At 54.0% G+C, this 17,225-nt stretch overlaps 2 protein-coding genes across 6 annotated transcripts; one reads left to right on the forward strand and one right to left on the reverse strand.

Moving 5' to 3' along the window:
* Positions 1–10: 10 nt before the first annotated feature.
* Positions 11–4,421, reverse strand: CFAP119 (cilia and flagella associated protein 119). 5 transcript variants are annotated; one of them, XM_082360231.1, is made up of 9 exons: positions 3,926–4,421; positions 3,562–3,593; positions 2,914–2,979; positions 2,572–2,741; positions 1,959–2,029; positions 1,658–1,774; positions 1,507–1,576; positions 1,339–1,428; positions 11–234 (listed from the first exon to the last, which is right to left on the reverse strand). In XM_082360231.1, exons 1-9 carry the CDS (start codon positions 4,127–4,129, stop codon positions 56–58), a joined length of 999 nt encoding a protein of 332 aa, XP_082216357.1. In that variant the 5' UTR covers positions 4,130–4,421; the 3' UTR covers positions 11–55. The 5 variants fall into 5 exon arrangements, with proteins under 5 accessions (XP_082216357.1, XP_082216359.1, XP_082216356.1 ...); XM_082360233.1 differs by lacking the exon at positions 1,658–1,774; XM_082360230.1 differs by having other exon boundaries at positions 1,507–1,774.
* A 153-nt stretch (positions 4,422–4,574) lies between these two features.
* Positions 4,575–16,700, forward strand: RNF40 (ring finger protein 40). Its single transcript, XM_082360215.1, has 20 exons — positions 4,575–4,713; positions 4,822–5,025; positions 5,454–5,621; positions 5,756–5,897; positions 6,542–6,748; positions 7,310–7,431; positions 7,553–7,699; positions 7,799–7,873; positions 8,612–8,731; positions 8,829–9,008; positions 9,215–9,350; positions 10,190–10,311; positions 10,398–10,825; positions 10,912–11,029; positions 11,152–11,301; positions 11,475–11,687; positions 11,768–11,893; positions 13,141–13,281; positions 13,373–13,474; positions 15,439–16,700. Exons 2-20 carry the CDS (start codon positions 4,894–4,896, stop codon positions 15,613–15,615), a joined length of 3,006 nt encoding a protein of 1,001 aa, XP_082216341.1. The 5' UTR covers positions 4,575–4,713; positions 4,822–4,893; the 3' UTR covers positions 15,616–16,700.
* The last annotated feature ends 525 nt before the right edge of the window (positions 16,701–17,225 follow it).

Genomic DNA, 17,225 nt, shown 5'->3' on the forward strand with positions numbered 1-17,225 from the left:
GGGGGCGGGGTAGGGCCACTTTGGTCCAGGCCTTTATTGGGGAAGATGCTGGGGGTCACTTGGTCTTGTTCTTGCCTTTGCCTGGAGGTAGCTGGAGGGGCCGCTCGAGTGCGGTCAGCTTGCTGCTGAGCCTTTCCTCACTGGCCTTGAGCCGTTCCTCCACCAGTTGTTGGAGCTGCTCCAGTTCCTTGTTCATCTGGGTCTTGATGTAGGCCCGGAGGACGGAGACCTGGCCTGCAGGGGCAGGGAAGAAGGGACGGGTCAGAAGAGATGCCGTCTGGGGCTGAGGGATTGCCCCTAGCCAGGCAAACACAACCTTCCAGGGTGCCCCTGGGAGCTACACTAGTGGCAGTGTTGCTTCAATTCAGGAAATGTCAGCCAGCCCTTCTGTGAGAGAAAGATGGGCAGAGTAGCTATGCTGCTGCATTTTCTGGATTGCTACTTAGTAGCCTTGTGACCTTAGGCAGGTGACTTAACCTATCCATGCCTCAGTTTCCTCTGTGTAAAATGCAGATAGTGATAGCACCTAGCAACTAGGATTGAGAGAGGATTAAATGGGTTAATATATGTAAAATGTGGGAATTCCCTGGTGGTCCAGTGGTTACAACTCCACAATTCCACTGCAGGGGGCATGGGTTCGATTCCTGGTCGGGGAGCTAAGATCCTGCAAGCCACATGGCACAGGCAAAAAAAAAAAAAAGTATATATATATATATGCTTAAAATGGGGCCTGCCTGGCACATAGTGTTGTCAAATGTGTGCTGGCTATTGTCATTGGGTTGGCTTTTTTTCTAATTTTTATTTATTTATTTATTTATTTTTGGCTGTGTTGGGTCTCTGTTGCCGTGCGTGGGCTTTCTCTAGTTGTGGCGAGCGGGGGCCACTCTTCCTTGTGGTGTGCAGGCTTCTCATTGTGGTGGCTTCTCTTGTTGTGGAGCACAGGCTCTAGGCACGCGGGTTTCAGTAGTTGTGGCTCACAGGCTCTAGAGCGCAGGCTCAGTAGTTGTGGCGCACAGGCTTAGTTGCTCCACTGCATGTGGGATCTTCCCGGACCAGGGCTTGAACCCGTGTCCCTTGCATTGGCAGGTGGATTCTTAACCACTGCGCCACCAGGGAAGCCCTATTGTCATTGGTTTTATAATCCTTTTCTGGGATTCCTGCCTCACCCCCAGCAGCTGTGCTTTTATCTGTTTGCCATCTTGGACTTCTGCATAAGGAATCATTTGGAGAAAGGACACCATGACTAAAACAAAAAGTCTGAAGTCCTGATATGGTCTAAACCCTTCATTTCACACTTGCCCAAAGTCACAGGGAACCCTAACCCCTCCAGGTCCTCACTTGGCTCTGGCTCTGGCTGGACCACTGTTTCCGGTTCCTCCTCCTCTGGGGTGACTGCCTGCTCCTCCACCTCTTCGCCCTCTTCTTTCTCTGCAAGCCAGAAGGCAGGAGGAGGCTTCAGCCCCAGCCCCAGCGCAGTTCAGCCCTCGCCCCGGCATTCTCCCTTACCCGTCTCATCCTTTGGCCAGAGCTTGGGTGCCTGTAGCCCCACGTAAGTCAAAGATAGATCCAGCCGCACCTGGGAAGAGGGAGGAAGACGTCTGCACTGAGGGAAAGGGGGGAGATGAGGGGTGGCCTCTTGTAGTCCATGGCCCAGTACCTGGGGTGTGAAGACGTATTTGTAGAGCTTGAAGTGGCGGAAGTAGGTGTTGACCACATAATCTGCCAGGGCCAGCAGCTGTTCCTCCTTAAAGAGGTTGATACTGAAAGGGGGCCGCTGTTGGGATGATTGGGAGTTAGAGGACTGACCACCTCCTGAAGCCCTCACCTTTTCTCCAAGTGCCCAGCAATCCAGGAGCAGGAAGAGCCCACTGTGGCCTTCAGAGGAAGATGAGGGTCATGTGTGTAAGACAGGGTGGGAGGCTGGGCTAGACCTTATCTGGGGGGAGAGTGAAACTGACCCTGATTCCATGGCAAAAAAGAACACTGGTGAAGTAGCGGTAACATTCCTCCACGTTGCCCAAGGGGGTTGCTGGGAGGGAAGGCAAGATGTGACAGTGAGTACCCTCCCTGATAATCATTCATTTTAGTCACTCAACAGCTACTTATTGAGCATGAGCTTTAGAAGTAGAAAGATATAGGCAACAAATATTGAGTACCCACTATGCACTGTTCTGGGCACCGAACCAGACAAGTTCCTGCCCTTAAGAAGCGTATATTCTAGTGGAAGTGACGGACAGTAAACCAAGAAATACATAGTTTAGCCCTCGTTAAACATTCTGTAGAAAATTAGTTCCAGGAGTAAAGCAAGAGCTGTTTTATTGAGCACTGTGCATATATCTACATATATTATATATAATATTTCTCAGAACAGTTTCCTAATGTTAGTGCTGTAGCCTTATTATAGATAAGGAAATAGAGGATTTCAAAGGTGAAATAACTTGGGTGTGATTCTGCTGCTAGTGATGACGGAACAAAGATTTCAGGTGCTAATCCTGCTTTTACTTCCCCTGGTCACTTGTGCCAGCCTTCTCCTCTCCCCTGGACTCAAAGCCTTCGGGGGCCTCCTCTTACCAATACAGGCCTTGTGAAGATCTTGGAGCAGGGCACAAGCCGTTGATGTCTGCTCCAGGGAGAAGCCTTGTTGGCGGCAGAAGATGAGTGCATGGGAGAAGAGGTCCAGGGTGATGGCGTCCCGAAGGCTCTGCGCAGGAGAGCCTAGCCCCAACAGCTCGGCCAGCACCCTTGGAAGGGAGAGAGGAAGGAATGAGTGACAACCGGAGCCTCCCTTCACCGCCCCACACTAGTGTACAGCAGGCTTTGGAACCAGGCATTCCTCATGCCTTCCCAGCCCACCCACCCCCAAGCCTTCCCCAAGAGCTAGCTCTTATTCCCCTCCCTGCTCCCCCTGCATACTCCCTCATCTCCTCAACGTTGGCTGTCTTCTCCAGCCTGTGCATGGAATGGATGTCCAGGTACTTCCTGTCATAGGAAAAGAGGGGAAAAGGTGTTGGTGGCCATTATGCATTAATCTCATGACAGGGCTATGATGGCTAGAGCATTGGACTGGGAACCAAGAGACCTGAGTTAGAGGTTTGGCCCTTCCACTAAATTGCTGTGTAACCTTAGGCAGGTCACTTCCCTATCTGGGCCTCACTTTCTCCATCTGTAAACAGAGGGTATGGCCAAAATGAATTCTTATGATCCTCTTCATTTCTAAAGCGTAGGGTTAGGAACCTTGAGTTCTGGTCTCTGCCACTCCCTTACTGTATAACTGGTCAAGTCTCCCTCTGTGAACCTCAGTGTCCCCATTTGTACAATGCTCCATAGAGGCGTTGATACTACATTTACATTCTCAGTCTTTGGCTCCCCTCTTCTCACACTCTCTTTGGACTGGGGCAGCAGGAGACCTGACTTAGTCATCTCGGGTAATTGCATCTCTGGGCCTCAGTCTCCTCATCTGTAAACTGAGGATACCGTCGCTGTTGACAGGATTGTGGGGAAGCCCTAAAGGAATAATACAAGTGTGAAGGGTAACTTTCCCCCAAAGCTCTTCACACTCACCATATGCAGATCCGGGGCTGGGGCAGTGGCGGCTGCAGAGAGAAAGCGGATTGGGAAAGGCAGAGCTGTGTTGTTCATGGCCCCTAGTTCTTGAGCCGTTGCGAATCTCTAGCGGGCCTAAGAACGCGCTAACTTGCCTTCTCATCTTAAAGACTAAGCTACGAGCAATGCTGGCGGGCTAGGCTTCAGCGACCCCTAAGTACTATTCATGAACATATTAACAGGGGGAGTCACACACCCCTGTCTCTTCACCAAGGCAGCCCGGGAAACGTCTTGAACGTTAGAAAGCATAACGACGGGTGGCGCCCTGCTGGGGAACCCTTTTATAAACATTCATGAGTGGACCACTCTGTCCAGTCCTCACCGGGAACAAGTTGGCTGCAGGATCTTCATCCGCATTCACCGAAGCCGCGGTCCCCGACTCGGTATGCACACCTGTTCCCATCCGCGTGGCCGATTCATCCAATGATCTGAGGTCTTTCTTGGGTTCTCTCCGCAGTTCGTAGTGCTGTTCAAGCTCCGACTGCATTTTCAGTCCCTGGAATTGGCTGGACTTCCGGCGGATCATCTTTTCGCTCCTCTGTGCCGCGGGGCACCACAGGTTCTGTCCTGCCTCGGTTCTGGGACAGCCGGTTCTCCGGCAGTGGCTGCCAAGGCCTGGCCCTCTATCGACGCTTCAGCCAATCTACGCTGCAGAGAGGCCCGGTGCAGCCAATCCGCTGGGGGCGTCTTCCTCCGTCTCAACAGTGACCGTTGCTAAGGGGGTTCTTGGAGCAAGGGAGAAAGCGTACGGCGCTCGCCAATCAGTGAGAAGGGAATGCGCGTGCGTAATAAGCTGCAAGGCCCGCCCCCGTGCCCTCGCTTCAAAGTTGCTATTCTGAGGCAGGCGATGTCATTAGGACTGAAGAGTAGAAGTGTGTTGTCGGTTACCATAGAAACTGTCTACTGGCCAATCACTGAGAGAAAGAGGCGGTGTTCAGAAAGACACCAAACGGGACCCGAAAGGCGGGACAAAGCGCGACCAATAGAAACAGGAAGTGGAGAAGATTTCGCCACATCCGGTACTGCCTGTGGCGCCTGCGCTCTGTGCTGGGGAGGCTAGTGACGTCCAGGGGAGTCCAAGATGGCGGTGCTGGGCTGATTCTGCTGCCGGTGAGGGGCCCGGGGCCGGCGGGGCGGGGTCCAGAGGGTGGGTGCGGGGGAGGCTCGGGGCCACGGAGCTTCGGCCGCTTCCACATCTCTGCTCTCTGTCTTCTGCAGGTGACGGAAGCGTCGCCTTCGTCTGCCTGACGTGCCTCGGGAGAGCCTGCGCCGCTCCTCGCCGCCGCGGCCATGTCTGGGCCCGGCAACAAACGCGCCGCCGGCGATGGGGGCTCGGGGCCCCCAGAGAAGAAGCTGAGTCGCGAGGAGAAGACCACAACCACGCTTATAGAGCCCATTCGTCTTGGGGGCATCTCTTCCACGGTTCGTGGGCTCCTGTTTCAGGCCTCACAACTTGCCAGAACTCCCATCTCTGTTCTCCGTCCACGTCGTCCAGAACCTTACTCCCAGTTCCCCAGGTTTAGCAAGATCCACTTTTCAGAACACTCTGTTGAAAGAAACCGAGGACACGACATCTGCCTTCCCTTTACAGATAGGAAAACAGGTTCCCAGAGGGCGTGTGACTTGTCAAAGACTTCAGAGTTAGGAAGAGGCAGAAGCAGAACGTGACCCTCCTCACAACCGAGACGCTTTCTCTGTGGGTGTCTGAGCCTCTTTAAATCCTGTTAGCAGTTAGTCTGGGGATACTCCCCTCTCCCACCCATTCCATTTTGCTTTTCTTTGTCTCTTGCTGTGATTGGGTTCTTGGTCCCTGCTTGACCATCTCCTCGGCCCCTTTGTTTCATTGGTAGGAGGAGATGGACTTGAAGGTTTTGCAGTTCAAGAATAAGAAACTGGCAGAGCGGTTGGAACAGAGACAGGCTTGTGAAGATGAACTCCGAGAACGAATTGAGAAGTTGGAGAAGCGGCAGGCCACAGATGATGCCACACTCCTCATTGTCAATCGCTACTGGGCCCAGGTGGATGCCCTTCTACTTTCCAAGACCTGGCCTTGATCCAGCTGCCAATCCTCAGACTCCTCTGCTAGGAAAGGAGTATCATGCTGGGAAGCACCTGAGGGATTCATAACATTTTTGGTGCTTTCTCCCTTCAGCTGGATGAAACTGTGGAAGCCCTTCTCCGACACCATGAGAACCAGGGGGACCTGTCTTCAGGGACAGAGGCGCCTGGGACCCAGGAGGGGCCAACACGTGATGAGACCCCTCTCACAGAGCCAGGGACATCGGAGCTGAGGGGTAGGGCCAGAGCCCTGGGATCTGGGAAGCTTAATTAAGTTCTGGGGAAGGTCCTGGAGAGGAGGGGACTTTGACATTAGGCTACTGAATTCTCTGCCTACACACACACACACACACACACACAAATTGATTTCATATCTGGGCAGCAAAGGGCAGTGGGTAAGAACACACGTTTTGGAATCTGAGTGACATGGTTAAGAGTGCAATTCATGTTTTGATACTCCGTTCAAAAAAGTATTAAACGTTGACTGTGTAGTTGACGTTGTTGTAGCTTTGGAGGAGACAAACAAAATAAGAAAGAAATACTTACTGCCCCAACCATTAGGGAGAAAGTGATTATAAACCAAAAGAAAAAAGTATAGGAGTCTCTGAATGGGAATTAAGTGTGTGTGCACATAGTTTAGCTTGGGAAGGCAGAGAAGACCTTCCCTGAGGAAGTGATTTGGTAGCTCTCTGGCTTTGAGGAAATTACCTCACTGAACTGTAGTTATTTCACTTTTAAGACGGGGATAACATAGTATTACAGGTGTTAGTTATGTTGACTCAGTGAGCTATAGAGAGTTGAAGGAGGCGATCTGAAACTTGGTACAGAGTGGTGGTAACTGTTACCATTATCCTCATGAGGGTCTGTCCGTCCCTCCCAGAGCCCCTGCCAATGCAGCTGCGGCCACCTCTCAGTGAGCCAGCCTTGGCTTTTGTGGTGGCCCTGGGTGCGAGCAGTAGTGAGGAGGTGGAGCTGCAGCTGCAGGGCCGCATGGAATTCTCCAAGGCAGCTGTGTCCCGTGTCGTGGAGGCCTCTGACCGCCTACAGCGCCAGGTGGAGGAACTCTGTCAGCGAGTATACAGCCGAGGTTAGTTCTTTGTGCCCCCACCCCAGAGGTGTCCAACTCCATTTGCATCTTCATGGTATCCCCTCCTCAGTGCTTCTGGCCCAGAGGCAGCCACGGTTCCGCAAGGAATAAATCAGCCATGTTTTCAGGGGAAGGGTTAGGCTTGATGGTGGCTCTTGCTTTGATTCCTGGAGTTGAGCTCTAGAGAGATGGGTGGGAGGAGTTGTTGGTGCTGGGGGAGCCTCCCCCTTGTGGCTGGAGACCTCTTGGGAGCATTGTGCACAAATCTTGGCGGCAGTTGCTGATCCACGAGGCATAGCAGCAAGTGCCCAGGCTTTGCAGGCAGACTGACTTCTCCCAGCCTTAGTTCTGTCAGTCCAGCCTGGGCGTTCTGAGCAGATGGCTCTCCTCTCTGAGCTGGTTTCCTCCTTTGTGCAGTGGGGACAAAGACTCCTGGCTTTGTCATGAGAAAATGGCAAGACAGCTGGTGGATCACACTGGGCACATAGCAGACTCCAGAATGAGTTAGTACTTTGACCCATTGCCCTGGACTTGGCTCTTACCCGAGCCCTGCCTTCCCAGGGGACAGTGAGCCCCCCAGTGAGGCGGCTCGGGCACGCACCCGGGAGCTGGGCCGTGAGAACCGACGACTACAGGACTTGGCCACCCAGCTACAGGAGAAGCACCACCGCATCTCGTTGGAGGTGGGAGTTGGGCTTTTAGGGTGGGATTAGAACCAGGGCAGGGTTTGGATTAGATGGGCACCCGAGGATCTCAGGGAGCCGGGTCTCTTATCTAAGCACCTATCCCCTTCCTTGTCCCCAGTACTCTGAGCTCCAGGATAAAGTGACATCTGCAGAGACCAAAGTGCTGGAGATGGAGACGACAGTAGAAGACCTGCAGTGGGACATTGAGAAGTTGCGGAAGCGTGAGCAAAAGCTCAATAAGCACCTAGCGGAGGCCTTGGAGCAGGTAGGGTCAGACACTGGGTCAGATGGAGCCAGAGCAGGGTACTTGGGGCCCTCGCTTCTCTCCTCCACACCTGTCTGTTCCTCTGTCTTCTCTCCACAGCTCAACTCTGGCTACTATGTATCTGGGAGCTCCTCAGGCTTTCATGGGGGCCAGATCACACTCAGCATGCAGAAGGTGAGCAGCAGCATTCTTCCTAGTCCCTCCTACAACCTTTTCTCTACCCTACCCTTGAACGTTCCCTCAGAATTAAGGACAGACGTCCAACTGTGGTCTCGGAGGTCTTTCCCCGTTACTCACAGTGCTCTTTATTTCATTCTTTCATATGTGTATTCAGTAAATAATTGCTGAACACTAAGTGCCAGGTACTGTATAGGAAGCAGGCATTTTGGAGAACGAAACAGGAATTAAACCTTTCATGGAGCTTAAGTTCTAGTTTGGGTAACTGACAATTAGGTAAGGTCGTACATTAGCTGGTTAAAAGTACCACTTAGAAAAGAGATGTTGGGGTATGTTGGAGTCAACTGGCATTCTCAGTTGTTTAGCTGAGAAAGGGCCTTGCTGCCGCTGTCTCATTCCTTGTCCTGCTTTTGCTCTCTCAATTCTTGGTCGTTGCACACTTTTTTGGTGCTGCAGGGTCACTGGGCCCTGTCTCCCCTTGCTCAGCTTGCTCTTCAGGTCTTCCAGGAAGGCTTCCCTGACCCCCTGTCAGTTACAAGCCTTGCTTCCCAGCACTGATCAGACAGTACTGAGTTGTCTCCTACTTGCCTGGGAGCCCTTAGGAAAGTGCCTGGGTCCGGCTTGTCCCTGGGCCTTCAGAATACATCACTGCTCTGCAGAGGGGAGCTTGGGTAGGGCATATGGTGGGGCTATGAGGGAAGCATGCATCCTGGCCTGGCCCTTCCCACTCCACAGTTTGAGATGCTGAATGCGGAGTTGGAGGAAAACCAGGAATTGGCCAATAGCCGCATGGCAGAGCTGGAGAAGCTGCAGGCCGAACTTCAGGGGGCTGTGCGGACCAATGAGCGCCTCAAGGTGAGCTGTGTTTGGGGCTGGGAGGGTACTGAGCCTACACGGTAGGAGCTGGCTCTGAAACCTTTTGCTGATTGCCATTGGACATCCCTACCCCTAGGTAGCCCTGCGGAGCCTTCCTGAGGAGGTGGTACGGGAGACAGGGGAATACCGAATGCTGCAGGCGCAGTTCTCACTGCTCTACAATGAGTCTCTGCAAGTGAAGACCCAGCTGGACGAGGCCCGTGGGCTGCTGCTGGCCACCAAGAATTCCCACCTGAGGCACATTGAGCACATGGAGGTATGCCCTTGGAACAGGGGCCGGGGACAGGGGTAAAGACCAGACCCTTAGGGTCAGGTTGTTCCTGGGTCAAGGGTGTCAGAGGCCCTATGTGCCTGCCAGAGGTCCCTTGGGAGTAAATTCTTCCTGAGCTGCTGAGGCCTGAGGTAGGGGGGGCTTGCCGGTAGCTAAGGGGTTGTGTGGGTCCTTAATGCCTCAACCCACAGAGTGATGAGCTGGGGCTGCAGAAGAAGCTGCGCACAGAGGTTATCCAGCTGGAGGATACGCTGGCCCAGGTACGCAAGGAGTACGAGATGCTGCGCATCGAGTTTGAACAGAACCTGGCGGCCAACGAGCAGGCGGGTATGTGGTGAGGACAGGGTTGAGGTGGGGCCTTATCTGGGATTGCTGGCCCCTGGTGTGGCCAGATGCTTATCCAGATGTAGGAGGTTAAGTCCTTTCTTCTCTCAGAGCCTCGTCTCTCTGTGGAAAATGGGGACCACACCACCTGGCTCAAAGGCGCAGTGAGGCTTACAGCCAGATGAGGTGGCTCATGGAGCAGACTCAGCCAGAACGGGAGCTCTCACCCTCATCCATGCTTCTCTGGCCTTATGGTGCCTCTCTGAGATACTAATTCATTTTTCACAGAATTATTGAACATTTTCTATGATCCAGGCTCAGTTCTAGGCTTTGGGATGATACCAGTGAACAAAACACGACTAATCCCTGTTGTGGAGCAGTGTTATAGTGAGGGAAGACAGACAACAAAGGAGGAAAAAATTAACGTGTGTATTAGGTTGTGACAAATATACCAAGAAAAATAAAGCAGGGAGGGAAGACAGGAAGTATTATGAGAAATGCCAGGGAAATGTAACTAAGAAGATGATATTTGTTTAAAAAGTTAAAAGAAGTGGACTAACTTACTTCTGTGAATTTACAGTTAGTTATGTGTTCCTTCGAGAGGAAATTTGGAAATATTTAAAAAATCTGTATTAGCAGAAATAACACACATAGGCAGTGTCAAGTTATGTTCAGGTGAATTCTCTTCGTTTATTTGATGAGATCACACACTCTACATAAGGCTTCAGTTGTTATCTTCTTTGTAATGAGAGTGATGGCTCTGGTACTGCCTCTTCCCCCGCTGAGGGGCTGGGCCCCTAACCCAGGGACCAGTCCAGCCTTGGTTTCCTGTCCTCTTCCAGGGCCCATCAACCGGGAGATGCGCCACCTGATCAGCAGCCTCCAAAACCACAACCACCAGCTAAAGGGGGACGCTCAGCGATACAAGCGGAAGCTGCGGGAAGTGCAGGCTGAGATTGCCAAGGTGAGGAGGGGGCTGCCTGGGGAAAGCTGCGGCTAGACCCCAGTGAGCACGTCTCACCTCAGCCCTGTTCTGTCTCTGCTTTGCAGCTCCGGGCCCAGGCCAGTGGCTCTACCCACTCCATCCCCACCCTGGGCCACCCAGAGGACTCTGGCCTGAGTGCCCCAGCTGCAGGGAAAGAAGAGGGTGGGCCAGGCCCTGTTGGTGCCCCTGATGCCAGAAAGGAGATGGCTTCAATGCCTGGCTCTGCCATTACTACCTCCTTGGTGAAGAAGGAAGACCTGGTCCCTTCTGAGGAAGAGGCCCAGGCCCTGACCCCCGGGGCCCAGGGCCCCTCCTCCCGGGGCCGAGAACCTGAGGCCAAACCCAAGCGGGAGCTTCGGGAGCGGGAAGGGCCTGGGCTGGGACCCCCATCTGTAGCCTCAGCTCTCTCAAGGACTGATCGGGAGAAAGTCAAGGTGGAGGAGGCCAAGAGGAAGGAGTCAGAGCTCCTCAAAGGTCTACGAGCAGAGCTCAAGTGAGGCCCTGTTCCTTTCTCCTTCCCACCCCTGCCAAGTGGCCTCCAACCCTACTCACCAAGCCTTCCTCCTGTGCCTCCCCCAGGAAGGCCCAGGAAAGTCAGAAGGAGATGAAACTGCTGCTGGACATGTATAAGTCTGCACCCAAGGAGCAGCGGGATAAGGTGCAGCTCATGGCAGCGGAACGCAAGGCAAAGGCTGAGGTGAGGGCAGGTAGGGCCTATGGGGTGTGCAGAGAGGCTGCCCAGGGGGGTTGTAACCAGAGCAGAGCCCTAGGTCAGCAGGAAGCAGTGACAAGAGAGCTCCCTCCTTCTGGTGGTTATAGGTCGATGAGCTACGGAGCCGTATCCGGGAATTAGAGGAGAGGGATCGGAGGGAGAGCAAGAAGATCGCGGATGAGGATGCCCTGCGGCGCATTCGTCAGGCAGAGGAGCAGATAGAACACCTGCAACGCAAGTTGGGTGCCACCAAGCAGGTGCAACCCCGTTCTGGTCCCCTTGCTTCTGAATGTTGAAATTCCCTTAACCTCCTGTTCTAGCACATGGCCTGGGTCCATTCTGTGGTTCTTTGCTCAGCCATGTTTTCCTGTGGTTTCCCCACTGTCGTCCATCTACTACATTCCGTCTTGTCCCTGCCCACTTGCTGCAGGAGGAGGAGGCTCTGCTCTCAGAGATGGATGTGACAGGCCAGGCTTTTGAGGACATGCAGGAGCAGAATGGGCGGCTGCTACAGCAGTTGCGGGAAAAGGACGATGCCAACTTTAAGCTGATGTCAGAGCGGATCAAGGCCAACCAGATTCATAAGCTACTGCGGGAGGAGAAGGATGAGCTGGGCGAGCAGGTTCTTGGCCTCAAGTCCCAGGTATGGCTGCCCTGGGCTTGTTAGGGTGGAGCTGGAGAGGCAGGGGCTCCCTAGCACTGAGTCCCCACCCCTGTCCTCAGGTGGATGCCCAGCTGCTGACCGTGCAGAAGCTGGAGGAGAAAGAGCGGGCCTTGCAGGGCAGCCTCGGGGGTGTGGAGAAGGAGCTGACACTGCGCAGCCAGGCCCTGGAGCTCAACAAGAGGAAGGTGAGGCCAGACCTATGGGAGGGGACGGTAACCTGGGATGCTGGCTCACAGCCTCACTTTGTGACTCTGCCTAGAGAACTTGAAGCAGATGACCTGGGCCAAAGTCTGGCTCTGCTTCATCTCACAGCCCAGCTCATGTCTCAGACACTTAACTGTGTTCCAGACTGTGTGCTGGAGGACTTTCCATGCTTGGTCACATTTCAGTCTGAAAATAATCCTACAACAGTTTTCGTTGTTACCTTTCATAAGTGAGAAGACTGAGGCTCAGGGAGGTAGTTGACTTGCTCAAGAGTGGAACTGGAATTTGGGCCCAGGTCTCCTTGGCTCCACAGCCCCACGTCCTGACCACTGCATTGGTTAGCTGTGAAATGGTCATGGTGGTCTCTGTCATGTAGTTGTATTAAACCTAAGAAATGTTTAGCTTGTGGTAGTTGTTCTTCTTCTGAGGGTAACAGAGTTAGGAATGACCTGTGGCACCCTCTTGGTGACGTCACTCCTCTAGCTTATGGTAAAGGCTTAAGATTAACATTGACTTTCATCTTTTTTCCCCTCCTGGACTTTTTTTCTTCTCCATTTGGCTCATTCATTTAAGCAGTATTAGTCATACCCTTGCTACATACCAGGACCTGCACTGAGTGCTGGGGAGATCACGGGAACAAGAACGCCCTGCTGGAAGTGGGAACTTCCAGTTTTGAGGGGCAGATAGCAAGCCAATAATCCCACAGATAAAGTAACATTATTACAGGTCATAGCATGTCTTTTTTGGCGGGGGAGGGCCACGCTGCACAGCTTGCGGGCCATGGCAGTGAAAGCCTGGAATCCTAACTACTAGGCCACCAGGGAACTCACAGTGTGTCTTATGAAGGAAATAGAGGTGGATGAAAGAAAAATAGAACAGCCTGTCTCAGGAGGTGACATTTGAGCTGAGGCCTCAGGGGGTTGCAGGAAAAAAATACGTGTGTTGAGGGAGTTGAGGGGAGCAGAGAGAGGAGCCCGGTGAAGCCTCAAAGACAGGAGAGAGCGTTATGCAGGTGAGGAACTGAGAGTGTTGGGAATGAGGTAGACTAGTAGGAGGTGAGGGTTCAGAGGTCGGGAGCCAGAACCAGTTCCAGTGAAGATACTGGACTTATCCCGAGAGCAGGAATCACTGGATGGTTGACACAAGCATCTGCGGGCCATGGCTCCACATGCCTGACTCCCCAGGCTCGGGCAAACGGTGCCCCTCCTCCCCGTTCCACCCACCTCAGGCTGTGGAAGCAGCTCAGCTGGCCGAGGACCTGAAGGTGCAGCTGGAGCACGTGCAGACACGGCTGCGAGAGATCCAGCCTTGCCTGGCAGAGAGCCGGGCTGCCCGTGAGAAAGAGAGCTTCAACCTCAAGAGGGCTCAGGTGTGTGGCGGGCAGGGGGTGGGGGCGGGGTGGGGGCAGGAGGTTCAGATTGAGGACCCTTGCACTCAGCCTAGCCCCTCTCCTGCCCCAGGAGGACATCTCACGGCTGCGGCGCAAGCTGGAGAAGCAGAGGAAGGTGGAGGTTTACGCAGATGCCGATGAAATCCTCCAGGAGGAGATCAAGGAGTACAAGGTGGGGCCTTGGGGCTGGGTTGTGCTCCAGGAATCTTACATAACCTAGGAATCTTAGATGGGGGGTTGGTGAGAGCTCTGGTGGGTAGTCTGGGGAACCCAGAAATAAGGCAGGATGGCAAAACCTGGGCAGAACCCGTTGTGGAGAATCAGATAACTATCAAGTATGGTACACATACTATGTGCCAGGCAGAGTTCCTGGCTAGGTGTGAGAGGGCTAGGCACTAGACCTGGTCTCAGATCTCTTGAAAGTGACAGTCTGTTGGAGGAGGCAGCCAAGGAATTCTCCCATCTGAGTGATGAGCAGTGTGATGGCAGAGGCCAGAGGGGCTGTGGGAAATCAGGGGAGCCCCTTAACAGCCCTGGTGGTCAGCAGGCTTCCTGGAAGGAATATCATCCAAAGGAAAACTGAAGAGTGAGTCAGGGTTGGCCGTGATGAATGGGGATGAAAGGGTTACAGCAGAGGGAAAGGCAGAGGTGGAGGCCCTTGGTTGAGAGAGGCGTGCTGACAAAGGACAGAGCTGGACAGTCGTAGTTGGAGGACAGAACATGGGTTTTGTGGTGAGTGACAAGCCTGGTGGGGGTTGGGCAGTGTTAGATCCTGAAGGGTTTGTAAACCAGGTTGAGCTGCTTGGCGTATCCTGTAGTCAGTGTGGAGAGAGCGACATCTCAAGGATGTTGAGGATGAGGTGCCTGTGGGACTTCTTGGGAGGCTGTCTGGGAAGGCACTCAAAGCAAAAGGGCTGGTCTGGAGGACAGGAGTTTGTGGGGGATTGTCAACAGAGGCAAAGGTAGAAGACACATATAACTGTGGTCACCCAGGGAGGGTCTGTGGCATGACACGGAACAGGGGTCACTCCCCCTGAGGAGCCTGGAAACTTAAATGATGGACAGAGGAAGAGAAGCCTGTAGCTTAGGAGGAAGGAGAGCGATCTAGAGGGAATTGATTGGGGAAGAGTTTCAAGGAGGCAGGGGTGAGCTCAGAACTGCCAAGAAGGCAAATGAAGCAAGTGTTGAGAGATGCCTCTTGGATTTGGCAGTCTTGGCGGGAGTTCTTGGGCAGAGGTGGAGGTGGAGGTCGGATCACCTGGACCCTCACCTACTGGAGTGAGGAAAGGGTGGAGAGTGAGTCAGTAAATAGACAACCTGTTGAAGCAGTTTGGCCTTGAAGGGGCAGAGGCAGCTCGAGGCAGCCATGAGGGAGCAGGGAAGGGTTTTTGGAGAAGCAGCAGACTTTGCAGCCTCTCACATGCTGATGGGTAGGGTTCTGAGAGCTAGGGAAGAGGTGATGCTTGTGGGGAGTTGCTGAGGTGGCGGCTGGGCTAGGATTTCAGGCAGGGCAGAGGATGAATGTTGGGAATGCTGAGTTGAGGGAATTTCCTGTCTGGAGTTGGAAGTGAGACCTGGTGGCAGGTGGGAAGTTTCAAGATAGGAGAGTAGATTTGTAAAACCTCCTTAGAGAGAAATGAATCCCGGGACCCACAGCAGGATCTCTGGGCAGCACTAGGGATGGACCCAATTGAGGGTTGAGAACAGCAGATTTCTAGTGGCACTGCCATGCCCAGCTGTGACTTACCAGGTGCAGGTGGAGAGAAGGTAGACAGTCGGCTTAAGCCAGGATTGGGGTTTTGCCAGAGAAGGCCAGAGGGGCAAGAGATGAAGCCCCAGGGCAGAGGAGCTCAGGTTGGAGCCTGTGGGTCATTGACCTTTAGAGGGGACATGTGACCACTGGCCATCACCATCCAGGTTAGAGTCTAGACTGTGCTACTTTCTAGTTTTGAAACCTGGGCTTTTGAGCCTCAGTTTCCTCATCTGGAGAGTGCTTATCCCTACCTCCTAGGGCTATGGTGAGAGTTAGGTGCAGTCTGCTCTGTGGTGGCCTTAGTCTGGACCACCTCTTGCTATCAGCTTGGGATCCGGGCCCTGTCAGGATTGTTCCTGATCTGATGCCTTTGCCCTGCCCAGGCGCGGTTGACCTGCCCCTGCTGTAACACCCGCAAGAAGGATGCAGTCCTCACCAAGTGCTTCCACGTTTTCTGCTTCGAGTGTGTACGGGGCCGCTATGAGGCCCGCCAGAGGAAGTGCCCCAAGTGCAACGCAGCCTTTGGTGCCCATGACTTCCACCGTGTCTACATCAGCTGAACCCATTACTCAGGGGACTTTGGAACACCCATGGACCCTGGGGGCTGTGCCTCCAGTCCCTCCCCACCCCACACCCAGTGGCCCCCACCCTCCATTCCGGACCCTGTGGGCCCAGCCCCTCCCCATGTAGTTGGTTTTGGGGGCCCCAGTGCATGCTAGTGGGAGTGGGATTAACCAAGCTCAGTTTCACCTTTTCCCCAAGGTCAGAACTACAGCCTAGGGGGCACTTCCCCTGCACGAAAGGTCTGCTGTGAGAGGCCTGAGGGGCCCAGAGCACACAACGGAACTTCCTGGAACCTGGCCCTAAACCTTCTCCAACTGAGTCCACGGGCCCATCCCAGCCCTAAAGGGGAAATTCCCCAGGCTGTGACTTCCCACGCAAGTGGAAGTTCACTACCTGCTTACACACCCACAAGTAAGGAGCAGGGGTGGGTCAGATCTCAGCTCCTTGCTCTGAGACTGGGCTCTGGGGCCCAGGGAGTTTCTTTACCCTCTGCTCCCCAGGCCTGGGCAGACCTTCCCTCCTGTGGAGTTCCTTGGGCTCTTTGGTCTGGTCTTATACTAAGAGCACCTCCTTGGTTGGGGCACTGTCTTCTTCTGGGAAGCTCTCTAAGGTTGCTGCAGTCACCTTGCACTCATCTTGGGAGTGCTGAACTAAGATCATCAGTTTCTATTCTAATCAGACCCCTCCCAATCTCTACTTCACTCCCAGGCCCCACTTAAACCCACCTGATGCTTCCCAGGGCTCCGCTGGGTCCCCAGCCCTGACCCTGCTTTCATCCTGGTGGCCTTAACTTTAGTGGAGGCCGAACTTCCAGGGGGAAAGGGACAGACGTAGCCTGCTGGGCCAACTTCCAATCATTCCAGGTAGAAGAGCTTCATCTAACACCCTGTGACTGAGCCTATACCCACAATGCTTCCTGTGCTGCCTGCCCAAGCAAACACTATGGGCTGTGAAGGCAGTATGCAGGGGCCTGGAAGGTGGAGCTGCTGAGAGGTGCAAGGCTCCACTCGGACCCACAGCCCCTGCTCTAGAGATGTCTTGTATAGGCTGTTAATTGTTTTGAATAAACGTCCAACCCTCAGCCTATAGTCCGAGTAGCCAGGCTTCCTGACCTAAATGTGGTTCTGGATTTTGGCTGTTACACTTGTTCCCGGCGCTGCCCTGGCTGGCATGTGAACCTGGAGGGCCTGCACAGATGAGACCCCACTCCTGCCCACTCCCAACACCTGGTTATACTGTCGTCCGTCATCCCAGACTGGGCCCGTGGGAGGGGCGCGTCTGCAGGGAGAAAGCGTCTTGGTCAGCACTCTGTCGCCAGCCGGCCCTTCCTGTTCCCATGGGGAAAGGCTGACACACCCTGGATCTCTGCAGCTCTGCCGGCCTCGTCCGTGCGGGCTCGCTACAGCCCGCGCAGTCATTGGCGGCAGGGATGCTGGGAGCCCCGAAGTGCATCCTGGGAAATGTAGTTCCGTATTGGCACCTGTAGGCAAGATTCTCGGAGGGGAGAGCCGGGTCCCCGGTTGTGCTGGCCAGAGGCGGGCCTGGACCCAGTCTGTGGGCCGTCTCTCCCCAGTGGCTTCAGCCGCCCTTCCCCGTCGGACGGACA

This window comes from Balaenoptera borealis (assembly GCF_965194805.1).
Source record: "Balaenoptera borealis genome assembly, chromosome: 16".
Taxonomy (NCBI): domain Eukaryota; kingdom Metazoa; phylum Chordata; class Mammalia; order Artiodactyla; family Balaenopteridae; genus Balaenoptera; species Balaenoptera borealis.